Source organism: Psammomys obesus, unplaced genomic scaffold, assembly GCF_907164565.1.
Source record: "Psammomys obesus unplaced genomic scaffold, mPsaObe1.curated_primary_1811, whole genome shotgun sequence".
Classification (NCBI taxonomy): Eukaryota; Metazoa; Chordata; class Mammalia; order Rodentia; family Muridae; genus Psammomys; species Psammomys obesus.
This window is the reverse complement of record NW_026596155.1, coordinates 209,956-225,778: the sequence shown is the minus strand read 5'-3', so window position 1 is coordinate 225,778 and position 15,823 is coordinate 209,956. Positions and strand designations below refer to the sequence as shown.

At 50.1% G+C, this 15,823-nt stretch overlaps 1 protein-coding gene and 1 non-coding gene across 2 annotated transcripts in view; one reads left to right on the top strand and one right to left on the bottom strand.

The window, feature by feature from the left end:
• The first annotated feature begins 1,170 nt into the window (after positions 1–1,170).
• Positions 1,171–15,823, top strand: part of Pkd2 (polycystin 2, transient receptor potential cation channel) — a 36,100-nt gene continuing 21,447 nt past the window's right edge. Inside the window, exons 1-5 of the mRNA XM_055594532.1 lie at positions 1,171–1,822; positions 9,888–10,001; positions 10,208–10,341; positions 11,736–11,986; positions 13,250–13,474. Coding sequence (XP_055450507.1) covers positions 1,231–1,822; positions 9,888–10,001; positions 10,208–10,341; positions 11,736–11,986; positions 13,250–13,474 — 1,316 coding nt within the window. The 5' untranslated portion in view covers positions 1,171–1,230. The remainder of the gene's footprint in view (positions 1,823–9,887; positions 10,002–10,207; positions 10,342–11,735; positions 11,987–13,249; positions 13,475–15,823) is intronic.
• Positions 6,641–6,769, bottom strand: LOC129667155 (small Cajal body-specific RNA 20). The gene has a single exon (XR_008718701.1). It is a non-coding gene; the product is annotated as a small Cajal body-specific RNA 20 (non-coding RNA).

The following is a 15,823-nucleotide window of genomic DNA, read 5'->3' as shown; positions in this document are numbered from 1 at the left end:
TCGGAGCATACCCATTTGCTAACCTGCAGGCATGAAAAGCTGTCACTGAAGCTAGAATTCCAGAGACTCCTGTTTGCACCAACATGGCTGATCCTATAATCTGGAAACAGTGTGGACAAGGAGAATACGGGTCATAGCACTCTTGAAGATTCCCAATGCTGTCTTATCCCTGAAGCTAAATAGGGTGAGGCCAGTTTAGCACCGGGTTGGCAGAAAAGAGATGGGAATGACAGAAATGATTTGCTCCAGGGTGGAATGACATGCTGGCAGTGGGAACTAAAAGCAGAGATTGTATCAGGGAAACCCTCAAGGGTAGAAACAACAAGACCTGTGAGGCGCTGACTCGAAGAGGAGATACGTGGGCATATCCTAAGAGTAGCCCGAGAGCAGAGATGCACAAATCTCAGCCAGGGGTATGAGAGTTAAGAGATGGGGAATCCACAGAAAACTGAGGTTGGATTAGGCTTGGCCTGAACCAACTGCAGAGCGTTAGTTAGGTTGGACTGCCAACTGGGGCGTAAGGGAGGAACGATCTAGCTAGACCTAAGGCCTGAGGCTGGATTCCGTTACTCAGAGGCCCGGGCTGGCCAGGAGCGGGCCTCTGAGATAATGAGATAATGATGGAGACAGACATCAGAAATGCATCCAAGAGTCCTCAACTCTTGGAATTCTCAGGCTGTCTGGAGAAGGGAGAAAGGGTAAATCACCCAATAAATGCAGAATCAGGGAGAGAAGGGCCACCAAACCCAAGGTGAGGTAGCCTTGGTGATTTGTTTCTGGTTTTTAAACGAGGGACGATTTATTTGCCCTCCTGGAGACTTCCGTTCAAGCTGGATCTCACCAGTTCACACTGTCCCACGAGAGGGTCTCAGTCTGTGCTCCCCTCTTTGCGCCTTCATAAACCTAGGCAGAGGATGGACAAGGCCTAAGCGTGTCGATGATGCAGGCATGGACATATTCAGAAGCCCGTTTCCCAAGGAGCTGGCCGGGCCAAGCACCGGCTCCTTTCGCGAGCCACCCCCTAGGAATGCGGGTCCCGCTGGGGACGCTTGGCCTGGGAGCCGCTCGAGGCGTGCCGGAGGCCAGACGAGGCGAGGCCTGGAGCCGGGGGGCGGGCCGAGAGGGCGGGCGGAGGCGGGGAGCAGGCGGCGGACCCCGGGAGGAGAAGAACATGGCTCCCGCGGCGGAGGGCAGCGCCGCTCCGGGGCGCGCTGGGCGCCAGTGAGCGCGATGGTGAACTCCAGCCGCGTGCAGCCGCAGCCGCCCGGGGACGCCAGGCGCTCGCCCGCACCGCGAGCGTCCGGCCCGGGCCGGCTGATGGCGGGGGGCGCCGGCCTGGTGGCCCCGGGCGGCCTCCGGGAGCAGCGGGGCCTGGAGATCGAGATGGAGCGCATCCGGCAGGCGGCCGCGCGGGACCCCCCGGCCGGAGCCTCGGCCTCCCCGTCTCCGCCGCTCTCGTCGTGCTCCAGGCAGGCGTGGAGCCGCGATAACCCGGGCTTCGAGGCCGAGGAGGACGACGACGAGGAGGAGGAGGTGGAGGGAGAAGAAGGAGGCATGGTGGTGGAGATGGACGTGGAGTGGCGCCCGGGCAGCCGGAGGTCGGCCTCCTCCGCGGCCGTGAGCTCGGCGGGCGCCCGCGGCCGGGGGCTGGGCGGCTACCGCGGGCCGGGTCACCCGAGCGGGAGGCGGCGCCGGCTGGAGGACCAGGGCGCGCCGTGTCCCAGCCCCGCGGGCGCCGGGGACCCGCTGCATCGCCACCTCCCGCTGGACGGGCAGCCGCCCCGGGTGGCCTGGGCCGAGAGGCTGGTGCGCGGGCTGCGAGGTAAGATCGGGCCCCGCGGCGTCCGGTGCGCGCTTGAGAACTGTCTGCCTGCGGGCCCGAACCCGCTTTTTCCTCCGCGGCCGGGTGTCCGCGGCTCCTCCTCGCATCCTCTGCGTCCCCGCCTCGTTCCCCAGCGCCCTCCCAATCTCTGCTAATTCGGCCCGATTTCCGGTACCCAGCGCGGAATTCCTCTGCGCCCTTGGTGAGAATTCGCTGGGCACCTCCCTCCCTCCTTAGGATGCTAGAACACTTTGGAAAATAGGAGAAAGCCGTTTCCAGGAGTATCTGGGGCTCCTGGAGGACGGAAAGTGAATATTCCAGCACAGCTGATGATAGCTGCAGCTGTATATTTGCTAAATGTCACAAAAGGAGGAACAAGCTTGTTCCAGACCCCAAGCTTTTCATTTGGCGGCCATGTACCCTGTCCCTTCAGCTATTCTGGGAGGCACCCACACTGTTACCCATGTTTTGAGAGGGATGCCTTTAAAGGGGTCATTGTCTGTAGGGACTGGTTGAGAGAGTTGTTGACATGAATACTGCAATCTCTGTAGAAACACATTTGACCATTTCTAATTCTGGACATATTAACAGTTGCACAGAAAATATCCCCTCCCCCTATGAGTGTTTAAAGATTGGAAGTATGTTTTAAAATAATGTTCTTGGCCATTCCAACAAGATGATTGCTTCTCCAGATACCAGCTGGGTATGTGTCAGCATTCTGAGCTCACAATTCTCCACAAGTGGGGCGGGGAGGGACACAGATTTTCCAGTAGCAAATTGAATCCCGTGTTCTCAAAGTTTTGCCGCCAGAAGCATCCAAGGGAAAGAGTTTCACTAATTCTCACCCATCTACTTAGTTATCTTAATGCCCACCTTTAAGAACCTCCCCAGAATCTGTTATTTCCCCCCTTGCCCTCTGTTTCAGTGCCCAGTCCTGCCTCAGGACTGCCCAGACATTGAAGCAGTGTGGTTTACACAGGTCAGGCAGGCATTCACATCCTGGTTCTGTTGCTGTTTGACCTTGAGCGTGTTATTTAACTGCTCTGACCCTTAAGTTTTCTTTTAGAAAATAGCCAGTACGTAGCCCTCGATGTGTTGAATTAAAGACAATGAAAATGGGCAGCAGATCCCTGCTGTGATGTGCTTGCTCTTACAAGTGACCAAGAAGTATATTTTGACACTGCTTTTCCATGTGTGCACTAGTTAATGTGGTTCAGGGCACTGTGAAAAACAGCATCCTTTGGAGTAACTTTAAAGAACAGGAAAGTGCTAATGCTTCCTTAATGCTAGAACCGTATGAAACATTGATATTTTAAACTGTGTAAGATGTGCTTCTAAAACTGTTCACTGAAGTGAGGCACAAGCTTCTTGTTACAGATAATGCAGAGTCATATGGGCATTTGGTAACATACTTAACTTTGAACTCAATAATGGGACACAATGAAATAAAATGTAGCATTTTATATTGGGGTGCACATATATACATATATATGTTTATTTCTTTTAGAGAAGAATCTCAGTAAACTCACAATGAGACAGACTTCATCAGTGGGAGCTCTGGAGATGTCTGGGAAGAGCGGGGCACTGCAGAGGCATGGGAGCTGAGTCCCTTCCCAGGGTCTTGCACTCTGCAACTCTGTGTTCCTGCAGTAATATCTAATCAACTCTTGTCTGTAATAATAATAATGATGCCCATCACGGGTATAATTCACAAGAAAGCAGACTTTTATTATAGAAAATTTTAAAAACATTTCCTATCTGTTATGAAGTAATGCAGTTGGCATTCTTGTGGCTTATTAAATAATCACATGTATTAAATATTTAGCACTTGCTATGAAGTGGGGATACTGTAGCAGCTATAAGACAAAACAAGCTACAGTGACCTATCCCCGTTTTCCAAAGGACAGAGCCCAGAAATGTAAAATCACATCAGAGAACGAGACATGATTTTTTTCCTTCTGGCTTCTGGGATAGCAATCACAGAAACTGTGTGTATCATGTAAATAGTCCCGAGGATCAGAACAGAAAGTGACTTTTGCTATGTTCACAGGTAACGGAGATTCTTTTTTTTTTTAAATTTTATTTTTCTTTTTAGTTACATTTTGTTAACTCTGTGTCCCAGCTGTATCCCGCTCCCTCATTCCCTCCCGAACCCCACACTCCCTCCCTGGTCTCCTCCCTGCCCCTTTCCAAGTCCACTGATAGGAGAGGACCTCCTCCCCTTTCATTTGACCCTGTTTTATCAGGTATCTTCAGGGCTGGCTGCAAAGTCCTCCTCTGTGGCCTAACAGACTGCTCCTCCCCTGGGGGGGGGGGGGTGTCAAACAGCCTGCCCTTGAGATCCTGTTAGAAATAGTCCGTGTTCCCCTTACTTTGGAGATTCTTAAGGGGAACTCCTGAAATGTGGAGTGGTCAGGAGCTTCCCCTCATTCAGACGTCCTAGGCCTCAGGGTCTCGTTTATAAAGGGAAAACACTGGGCTTGGTCTACAGCACCCTTTCTACCTAACCCTAACCCTAACCAGTTACACAGTGAGGGGTGTTCCCTGCCCTGTGGACAGCGTATACTCACCCTCTCAGCACTGGGTGCTCAGGGTTGAAGAACTAGTTCTGGGGTACACTGCATCCAACTGGGGAATTAAAATGCATCTCTAAATATTGAGAAGCAGTTGAAGGCTTCTTAGCTGCCGCAGAGCCTGAAAGAACAGTGCTCTACAGCTTGGTGTCCTGGATCATTTCTGGATGGAGATACCAAGGCAGGGAGACAACTTCCAGGCAAACGACAGCCAGGCAGATGAGGTGGGAGGAGGCCACCAGTGAAGAGCTGCTGAAAAGCCTGGCCAGCGGAAGCAAAGGGTGAACGACTGGATGACCGTGCCACAGGCATCATCTTGGAAATGACCCTCATGGCCTTGACTCCTGCTGCCTTGGCAAGTTCATAATTCACATAGGCAATGGTACCGTCAGGGAGGCTGAGGAGGGTAGTGTAGCCACCTCCAGCAGGGGAGAAATGGATTTTTGTCCTCACTTGGCAATTTCCGTCACATATTGCTGGGGCCCAAAGGAACGAAAGGACTCCTCTTATTTTTGGCAAGTGGCTTGCTTTTCTCCTGCCTTCCCTTTTGCCGTCTACAGGGGGCATTCAGTTATCAGAAAGGTTACTGAGGGCCACAAAGGCCTGAGCTTGGCTGTGCCAAATAGCACCTCGCCAAAGTGATAACTATCAGACCCTCCATCCTTAGCTGCAGTGCTTGACCATCCACTTGAAGGGACTGATTTGATTCTTCAGATCCATTCTTGCTCCGTCACTGTCGCCAGCACGGCGTTACATGATGTTTTCAGGTGGGCGGAGGGGAACTTTTAGATGTATGCGTTGGCTTTTACAACCCCAGGAGCGGGAGGAGTGCACCTACCGTTTACCAGATAGAAGGCAAGAACAGTTCCCCGGGGCAGCCTCGCCCCGACTGAAGCCCACCATCCCATCCAGCATGTCAGGAGGATAGAGGCTGAGAACCCTTGCCCTAACCCGTGAGGTGACAGTGAGTTGCTCAGTGTGCTCAGCTCTCTTGAAGCCTTCTTTGTGGTCCTCGTTTGTCTTATTCTCCGGGTGGCCCCTGTATTAGAAGCTGTCCTCACCACCATCTTCCCAATGAGGGAAGAGAAGCTTTTATAGCTTAAATGACTTCCATTAAGCATCGGAACTGGGATTTCAGTACAGGCTTCAGAGCCCAGAGCTGCACTTACTGTGACAAATACCTGCCATACTCGTACCTAACTTGAGCCAGATGTTTCTACTTAAAAAATATCGATTCATCAGGGCGCTTAGGATTAACCACGCCAGCTACTCGGTGTATCCAAATTCTTACTCTAGCTAAAGTGGCAGAGCCCGATTTTCCTTTAAAATTGTACTGAAGTATGTGCAAGATCACAGTCACGTTTTAACCACAGTTATGTGTGTATAGATACATTGACAGCTGCGCGGTTCTATGTAACTGTTCTTTTCCCAGACTTTTTCATCATCACATACAAAGCCACCACAAGTGGGACCAGAACTTGCCCTGTTGTGTGTGGCTTGTTCACGCAGCCTGTTTTCCAGGCTCCTCCCTGAAGCCGAGTGCACCCAGCCTCTGTTCCTACAGATGATCGTGCCACTGTGTATGTGCGGTAATTTTGTTTATCCATTTGTTACTTGATGGGCATGGGTTTTTAACTTAAATACAGTGTTTTTATAGTATGTGAGAATTTCTTACATCTGTACAGTGTATTTCGATGATACTCACACACGCACATGCACACTTTACTTGTTGGAGACAGGGTCTCCCAGAACAAGGCGCCCGGGGACTTTCAGTCTGGATGCTTCAGCCAGTGCAGAGTGTGGCATCACTGTCCAGCACCCACCGTCCGCTCTCCCTCACTCCCTGCCCCGCAGCGTCCTGTGTGGAACACGGCTCAGAGACACAGCTGAGCTGATGGGCAGGCTGCCCTCCCAGGGGACTTGTCTTCGGTGACCCTTTCGGGTGTTCTCTCTTGCCTGTATATCAGTTTCCACTCCAGAAAGACCTTTCTGGCAACCTCCCTAAGGAGCAGAGCCATGGCTTAGCCAGAAAGAAAGAGGGGTGCGGACCCCTTCCCTCACAGGTGCCACTGTGGCTCATGTCCTCTTGGGTGTGGACATATTTTGTCTGTGGTGGCCACGCAGGACAAGTATAACTCTCCTGAGCCTGAAGGCTAGCCAGAGTCTTCCTCCTCGATACTGGCAGTGAATTCGGCTCATTTGGCTTAGTCTGTCTGGTAGAGACCAAGGGACTCCCAGCTTCCAGTCATGACTGGGGCAGGAAACAAGGCTTCGCAGCTCATGGGAGTCTTCACAAGCATGTCTGAGGGCTGGGCTTGCCCTTCAGCCCTAGCTGATGAGGAGAAAGTCCCCACAACCCAGTGAGAGGAGGAGATATTCCTTTGCTTTTCTTTACTTTCTCTCTTTTCACCCTTCACATTTGGCTACTGGAACTTTCCCTTGGACTCAGGAGATAGCAAGATCCTAAGTTTGAGCCCAAGAGCCCATATTTACAAAGCTGAGTGTGGTGTTGATGTGTCCTTGCAATTCTACCACAAGGGAAGCCATGACAGAAGTGTCTAGCTCAGTTGGCAAGTTCAAGCCAGGGAGAGGGACTGTCTCAGAAACCGAGGTGGACAGTGACTAAGGAGGCTCCTGAGGCTGTCCCCTGGCCTCTGTGTGTCTGTGCCTCCACATAGACAGAATTTCCCTGTATCTAATTCACACCTCCTCCTATTTGCTCTTTCTCTTTCTTCTTTTCATCTGCACCAGACTTCTGAATAAACGAGTTTTCATTTTCATTGCTGTCTTTGCCCTCCAGTGCTTGTCAGTCGTGATGGAATTCCTCTGGCAGCACAGTTCATGGAGTCAGTAAACGTGCTGAGCCTCCTCTCTGAGATAAGTCCCAGGAATGCATAGATGGGTAACGCAATGTCCCAAATTTCAAGCTGCTCAAATTCTAATCTACCGGGTGAAACAGCTGGAAACAAGTAATTACAGTGCCTCGTCTTGGGTATGGGAGGAACTCAGGAAAAGGGTGAGCTGTCTCTACCTGAGGAGTTACCGAAGGTCTCCATAGGGATTCAAAGTGAGCTACTGGGGGCGGAGGACAGTGAGCGTGAACAAAGGTAAGCACGCCTGAACGCTGCATTAGGGAACTGGCACATTTTCCTGTAGGTTTTTGGAGTTATAGAGACCTCAGACAATGCGAGCATAATTGTGCGCCAGGCTGGAGAATGGAGAGATGCAGAGAGTGGGTCGAGAGAGAGCCGATGAAAAAAGGGGACCCAAACTGTAATTCGGTATCCAGGCTGTGATGCTCTGGGCCTACATAAAGGAGAAGCGTCGGAGCTACAGAATCCAGCTTGGGGCGGTGGTGTGTTCTGTGTTCCCAGTGCTCGGGAGGCAGAGGCAGGAGAAGCATTCAAAGCCCAGGGTCAGACTGAGCTACATAGTAAGATCGTGTCTCAGAACAAAATAATCACGGAACCAACTCCATAGGGAGAGGGAGAAGAGTAGGGCTAATGTTCAGATGAGCCCCAAGTTTCTGGTTTGATGCCATTTGCTCAAATAGGAAGACGTTTCTAGAGAAAAAAAAAAAAGTTTTCATTTGGGACATGTGAATCTGAGCCATATGTCTGTTGTGTACCTTAAAGTACGCCTGCCTGTGAACTCATGAACACAAGAAGTAGTGTGCAACAGGACGCTGAGGCAGACCTCTGTATACACCCAGTGTTTAATTTAAAGATGGTGGAGATTTAGGAGGTAGGTTTCCTACTTTGGAAAAAGTCAATACATAATAGCATATAGAAACAACGAAAGGAGGGCTGTTTCTTTTCATTTCCTCCTCAGGGCTTGAATTAAGTTGCTGTAATTCACTGCAAATTTGGCTTGGGAAAAATCCAACATCGTATTTGTCTGTTCCTATTTAAAGCTTGGAGAATAGCATTTGTATGAAATTTTTCCTCTTCCTTCCTTTTTCTCTTCCTTAGCTGTCTGTGAACCATTGGGAAGAGTAAAATCACCGACCACACAGCAGTAAAGATGCTAGAGAAAAGCAGTCTGTGTGTGCATACTGTAACTGCCTCCAGAACTTTACCCAAACGTGTGGACATACCCTGGGCTGCTGAGCCTGGTCCTCGGTGGCGGCGGCAGCCGCCTTATCCCAAGTTGTAATTTTCCATGTCATCTAAGTTTGTAGAAGTTCTTTAATGTGATAGAGTTTCAATGAACAAATGTTCCTCTTCCTGCATTTCTTCGGCATGAGTAACTCCCTGACAGCTACCAGACCTTGGCAGCAGCAGACCTGCTCGTAAACTGTGTCCAGCTTTCTGAGTGCTGAAACCTGTAATGTGTAACACAGTGCCCTTGAGTTCACATGCTGATTTTTTTAGAGGAAGAAGAGGAAAAGGAAACATCCCAGTTTAATAGCTGGAGCTCCCATATTGTTAAAAGGCCTAAAAGCACATCAGCGTTAGTGATGAGCTCATTTCCTTGAAGTGAAGGACCATACACTGTTCCCTTTTCTCCCTGTGGCCTGCTTGTGGCTCAGGTGTGTGTTGCGCTTAGGTTAATGAAGGGGGTAAGGTCTAGAGTGACACCAGAGGTAACATGTTGGAGCCAGGTTCCTGCCTGTTAATAGCTAACCTGCTCTAACTGGAAGGATCGGGAAGTTAGTATTTGTGGGAAGGGATTAAGGCTCTGCCCAGGAACCAGCAGTGTGACTTGACCACACTGTTCGTTAGCTGGGGGCTTGGATCATCACCATGCTGCCTGCTGACTGAACCCCGAACTGCTAACTCTGCAGCAGGCTGTCTGGGGATTACGTCATCCTTACTTCCCAGACCCACACTTTCCATCTGCTAAAATATAGACCCGGTTGCTGGTCGTAGCTTTTCCCAGAAGAAAGACAGAGGAGCTGAGGGAGCTGTTGCTGTTAATTTCAGAACGCCCGATTGGCGCTTTAAAAGCCCGTTACACTTTAGCAGGCTAAGTGTAGTCAGTTGTGTTTCTCATAGGACAAGAGTGGGCACAGAGAGGCCTTTCTGCTCTATGCTTGAAGCAGATGTTTCCAAGTCGAAATGGCTTGAGTTTTGCACCGCGGTGACCTCAGAGGTGGCTGTCCTGAGGCAGTCACACCATCTGCTTACCCTGGCGGAGTCGGAGGTCCAGGGTGTGTCCTTTACAAAGCAGGACATGTGCTGGGCACAACTGCTCCGTCCTCGTAGCTCTTCCTCCTAAACCCTTAAAGATGCTGGTTGATGGTCCTGAAGTTCTGGAAAGGGCTGGGTTGCCTTGGATTTCCTTCTCTTGAGGGGGATGGGCCATAGTGCGTACTAAATGAAAGGTATCCCCACTCAATCACCTCTGAGTCACACGCGGTTTACACACGCACATATTCTTATGTGTCCATGTTTACATGTGAGAACTGGCTTTCCCATTAACGCCGTTTTGCCGCCCATGACGTTTCTGAAGAGAGGTGACTGTGCTTTGTGTGTTTTCGTATTTTCAAGGTCTCTGGGGAACGCGGCTGATGGAGGCGAGCAGCGCTGACCGCGAGAAGTACCTGAAAAGTGTGCTGCGGGAGCTGCTCACCTACCTCTGCTTCCTCATCGTCCTGTGCATCTGTGAGTGCACTGTTTCCAGCTCTCCTGGGAATGTCTTCAAGATGCTTGGCCTGTGGCGAGCAGAGCCGAGGAGGAGAAGTGTGTGGGCACCAGGATGCCCAGGCAGCACCTCCCTTCTCGGCTGGGGTTCAGGCAGGTTGGAGTTTGGGGTCCTCTGATGGCCCAGCTCCTTCCCTGTGTTGCTCACCTGGTCCTTTCTGTTCCAGTGACCTATGGGATGATGAGTGCCAACGTGTACCATTACAGCCGAGCTCTGTCGAGGCTCTTCATAGACACCCCAGTGTCTGACACAGAGAAGACCACCTTTAGAACGCTGTCCTCCATGGAGGACTTCTGGAAGGTATGCACAGACTGACGGAAGCACTTCCTGGCGTCTGAAACGTATTTCCTTAGTGTCATCAGCTCAACCCACGAGTATCATCGGCAGGAGGTGTGAGTTAAGATATTTAGAATTACCATTCCTTTCAGTCTTTGTTGAGAACATGGAAAACACTGCACAGAACTGAATGTTTTACACCTTTATTTCATTCCTGTCGTGATCTCATCAAGCATATGGGAATACCATGTGTCCAGTTTGTAAACAAGGCAAGGGAGAGGTTCCGGGTGCTTTCCTGCGTGTAGTCGCATGGCTAGAGAAGAAAAGACTTGAATTTATTATTATTACTATTATTTACTATTATTATTATTATTATGACTGCTGCTGCTTCATTCTAGATTATTGTTCATTCATGACTCAGATGAATGACTCAGAAGTCATTCACGATTCTGTAAACAATGACTGAGGATGTCCCACGACACAAATCCCAAGTACGCAGTTTGGCTATCATTACTGCTTTACTTTTTGTGACTTGTGTCTTTGTTGACAGTGGCACATGTCCCCAGCTCCTAATAAGACACGGGCGCATTATTTCGAAGGCCCGATACTGTAGAGTTCAGCCCAGTCTCTTCTCATTTGTAAGCTCCAACTAGCAGACGATCACGCAGGGCAATGAGTAAGCCCAAGTGTCAGGTATATTTAGTTATTTCTAATAAAGCACTCAGAAATCCTTTAGAGTAGCTAGTTATCATGGGTACAGATCATGACGATGCGGTGCTCAGGATCTAGGAAAACTGGAGAGGAAGTATAAAAGGAAATTATCGTTTCTCGCTGGAGAAATAATATGCAACATCCTTACCAAACCCTGAGTTCAGAGCTCTTGGTTTCAGAGAAAACTAGTCCACTGCAACCTTTTCGTACGACATTAAAACCTAGAGTTGCTCAGTGCTGACCTTTCCCTAGCTCAGTGTGGCGGGGCCCTTTGGATGCCCCAGTAACACGTGGAGAAGTGGCTGTAATCTGTTCTCTGTAGACAAAGAGCCTTTTGTGCAAACACCAAACTTCTGACACTCACCGTTCCATGACAATAAAGGCCACATGGCAAAGAGCAGGATGGGGCCCGATGGCTGTACCTGAAGCAAATTGATAGAAAAAAAAGAAAAAAAGAACCTGTATAAAGGCAATCGACGCTCTCACCTCTTTGCTCTGGAGTTGTGGTGATGTGGGAGGGGAAGTAAGATTAACGGTGGCCATATATTTATGAGCCACACCCATGTCAGTCAGGAGTCCCAGCACAGACATCAGGCACACAAAACTGCATCCGGCACACTGACCACACGAAGGATGGCTGTCCAAATGTGGGGAGAGGCAGGGGCCAGCTTCGGGGTTTGGAACCTGTCAGCTGTCTTTTCTGTCAGTTCACAGAAGGCTGCCTCCTGGACGGGCTGTACTGGAAGGCGCACGCCAGCGACCACATGAGCCCCGACAACCGAAGCTTCATTTTCTACGAGAACCTGCTGCTCGGGGTGCCGCGCCTGCGTCAGCTCAGGGTCAGGAACGGGTCCTGCTCCATCCCACAGGACCTGAGGGATGAGATCAAAGAGTGCTACGACGTCTACTCCGTCAGCAGTGAGGACAGGGCTCCGTTTGGACCTCGGAACGGAACCGCGTGAGTGTCTGGGACGAGTGTGTGCCTGGTGTGGCGCTCACTTTTCATTCATTCTTTCTCAGGCAGCTTCACTGAAAAGGTGCGTCCAGCAGGCGTGGTCAGGTTGACCTTTGCCCCTTGTTTCCTATGAACTTGGACTCCCCTATAGTTTCTGTTACACATTGCAAAATAACTGACTTGTTCACCGTGTAGGCCAAGACAGGCTCCAGGCCTGGAGACTGTAAGATGCTCCAGTACGGCTTTTATAGGACTAGTAACACTGGCCTCTGCCTGGTTCCCGCGATCCTCACAAATAGTTTTTGCTGAGAATGTAATTGTTCAAAGCGCGATTTTGGGGTGCTCAGGGGTGCTGCAGTGGCTGAGAGCACTTGCTGTCCTCGCAGAAGATACGGGTTTGGATCCCAGTAACCCATCCGGTGGCTCACAGCCACCTCTAAGTCCAGTTCCAGGGGTGAGCTGACTGGTGTTGGCCTCTGTGGGCACCTGCACGCGTGTGACACACACAAACTCTCATACACACGTGTGTGCGCACACATAAATACACACACACTCATACACAGAACATACACACACGAATGCATGCAAACACTTATATATAAATATATTTTTTAAAAATGAATCTTTAAAGTAGATTTCCCATTTACACTGCTGACATTCTGTTTCTTTTCTTTTCTTTTCTTTTCTTTTTTTGTCTTTTTTAATTTACTTTTTCTCATGTCCTTCCTGCTCCCTCCAGGATGTGCTGACACACAGATTCATGATTCCTCTTTGGAAGGTTCCTTTCTCTCACAGCACTGTTAGGAGACATTGGTACAGCTGCTCTGTGTCAGAGCCTGTTCATAAATACACGCCGTCTCCCTCACCGAACACACCTAGGACAGGCGTGCTCTGTGTCATAGGAAACGAGACAGTGGTGAGTTAGTGGACCGGTCCTCTTGTCTACGCTAGCCCTGGTGCTTTTGAGGAACGCAAACCTCGAATCAGTCCTCAGAAGAGGCATGTCGGGGAGGTGGTGGTGTAGGCTCTGTGAACAGACAGGTCCAGACTCTTAAGCCCAGCCGCATCGGGCATAAGTCAAACTCGCTAAGCCTCAGGCCCTCGTTAGCAGGCTGAGGCAATAGCTGTGAGGATTCACTAAGGAAGCCCGTGGTGTTATTCCAAGCACAGCATTTTCGTATATACTGTATCCCAGGGGCAGCAGCCATCTTCCTGGTCAGGACAAGCTTTTTACTAATCTTAACTGTTGTCTTTGTTTTTAATTAGGTGGATCCACACGAGTGAAAAGGACTTGAATGGGAGCAGCCACGGGGGCATCATTGCAACTTACAGTGGAGCAGGCTATTACCTGGATCTGTCGAGAACGAGGGAGGGGAGCGCTGCGCAGATCGCAGGCCTCAGGAGGAACTTCTGGCTGGACCGAGGGACACGGGCAACGTTCGTTGACTTTTCAGTGTACAATGCGAACATCAACCTGTTCTGTGTGGTCAGGTGTGTACTCGGGCTCAGTGCCCCTCTACGACTGGGGAGTTACCTGCACGTCCATTTTGAGCAATGGGCTAGAAAATCCTTCCCCACCTCTGGCTAAAGGAGGGAACCAAGAATCGAGGCTGAGACCAAAGGTGGAAACTGCAGGCCTGGTGAGGAGGCTATTTGGAGAAGGGATAGAAGATCCTGGGATGTTTTGACTTGGGAAGGACCTTAACTCTGGTCAAGATTATCCTGGGTCTAGATCCCATCCAGTAAAAGCTCTGTAGGAGATTTTTGCTGTTTTGCTTGTTTTTAACCATCATCTCCAGCCACTGTAGCGGTAATCACCCTCTCTCACCACATTCTCTGGGTATCAACCTTGGCTCCTCCCCCAGAGCGTCCCCACTTCTGTGGGTAAGACTCGTGAAGGGCACATCAGGTTTGTCCCATGGTCTGTGATGTCGCTGCCATGGCCACGGTTGGAGACTGGGCAGAGAGGCTGTGGGCGTGACTCACTCATTCAGTTGGACATACAAGTGTCTCTTACTCTTTTAGGCTGTGTGGATAATGTCAGAGAACTAATCAAAGACCCCTGCCCTCGGAAAGCTTGCACTGAGCAGTGAAAAACGAGCAAGAAACCGTGTAGTGTTGTAAATAGAAAGTGCTGTTTAAAATGAAAGACTAGGGGAGGGTAAGCACGAGTCAGTGTTCACCCTAGATACAACAGCACCCAAGCAGCAATCCCCAAGACACGTGTCCTCGGCACACGTATTCCCACGGGTGGGAAGGACACCTTCTCAGAGCATTAGCATTCCGTAGTGGTTTTCACATCAGATTCAACTCTGATTTAACAGGCAATTAGACCCTGCCAGCGTTTGTATGACGACTATTGCTGAACATCACACCACTTTAAAGCAAGTAGCTGTCGCTAGCAATGGGTGAGACTTGACTCTGATTGCTGTTCAGCTTTTCACAGTGAGCGCCATGGTGATTAGAAAAGGGTTCGGACAGGCAGGCAACTCCGGTGCTCTAGAAAATGTTCAGCTGCAGGATGTCTTCACTGTTTCTTTAATTTGTTTTCACACACACACACACACACACACACACACACACACACACACACACACCTAGAATTCAAAGCTCCCTCTGTCAGGGCAGCCACTTCTGTCTCTCTGAGTTCCCTGGAGTGGTTGTGAGCACAGAGCCTCTGTGGGGTAGAGGTGCTCTGACACTCAGTCATATGCACTCTGGCTGTCCTGGCACTCATGCTCACAATCAGACAGCAGATTGATGAGGAGGAATTGCTCTGTTCCAGGGCCCTGGCTTTGACTCGGCCACTGCAGAGCCTATGTGTGTGTCAGAAGCTCAGGTTCTAGGTTTGGCCACTGTCCCGTAGGGAAGGACACTGAGATTCCAGACAGGCGACTAAGGACTTTGGAGACCACAGTTAGGCGCTCCTTCCGTGGTGTGGAGGGTGCTTCTCGTTCCTGAACCCCTGAGCTCTCTCAGAGTGACCCCTGCACGGTGGGAACTTGGAAGAAAAGTCTATGCTTCAGTTAGGCGTGCAGTGAGAACCGGGCTAAGCGTGTGAATATAAGACGTGGGCAGTCTGTCCCAGGCAGCAGGCGGCACTGGGTGCTGAGAGCTGCAGCCTGGGGAAGAGGAGGAGACCAGCGATTAGAAGCTGTTAGTTACTGAGTGAGTGAGCTGGTTGTTTTGTGTGTTTGTAACTAAATGCCCGCCCTGCGTTCACTCGGATGCTGCATGTTTCCATGTGTGGCTCACTGTACTTCTTAGTTTCTTCCCTTGTCTAGCAGAATGGCTTGCTTTTACAGAAGCCTAGGAAGACTGGATTGTTGATGAGCTGTTCGCTAAACAGATGCACAGACACAGACACACTCACAGAGTTAAACATTCGTTAAACATACTCAGAGACACAGACATAAACTCACACACAAACACACACACATAAACAGAGACACACAAGTACAACACAGACGCACACATACATACACAGATACACAGACATACAGACACACACATAATACACAAAGATGCACAGACACACAAATACACACAGTACACACACATTAACACACACAGAACACACAACCCAGACACACAGACAAATACACACAAGCACACAACAAACACAGACATATGCACAAACACATATACATAGACACACACATGACAGATACACGAACACATTCAACACAGAGACACACACACTAACATAGACAAACATGCAGCACAGACACATAAACATAGACACACAGACAGGCACGGAGAAACACAAAAGTGCACACACAACACAGAAGCGCACACACACACACACACACACACACACACACACACACACACACACAC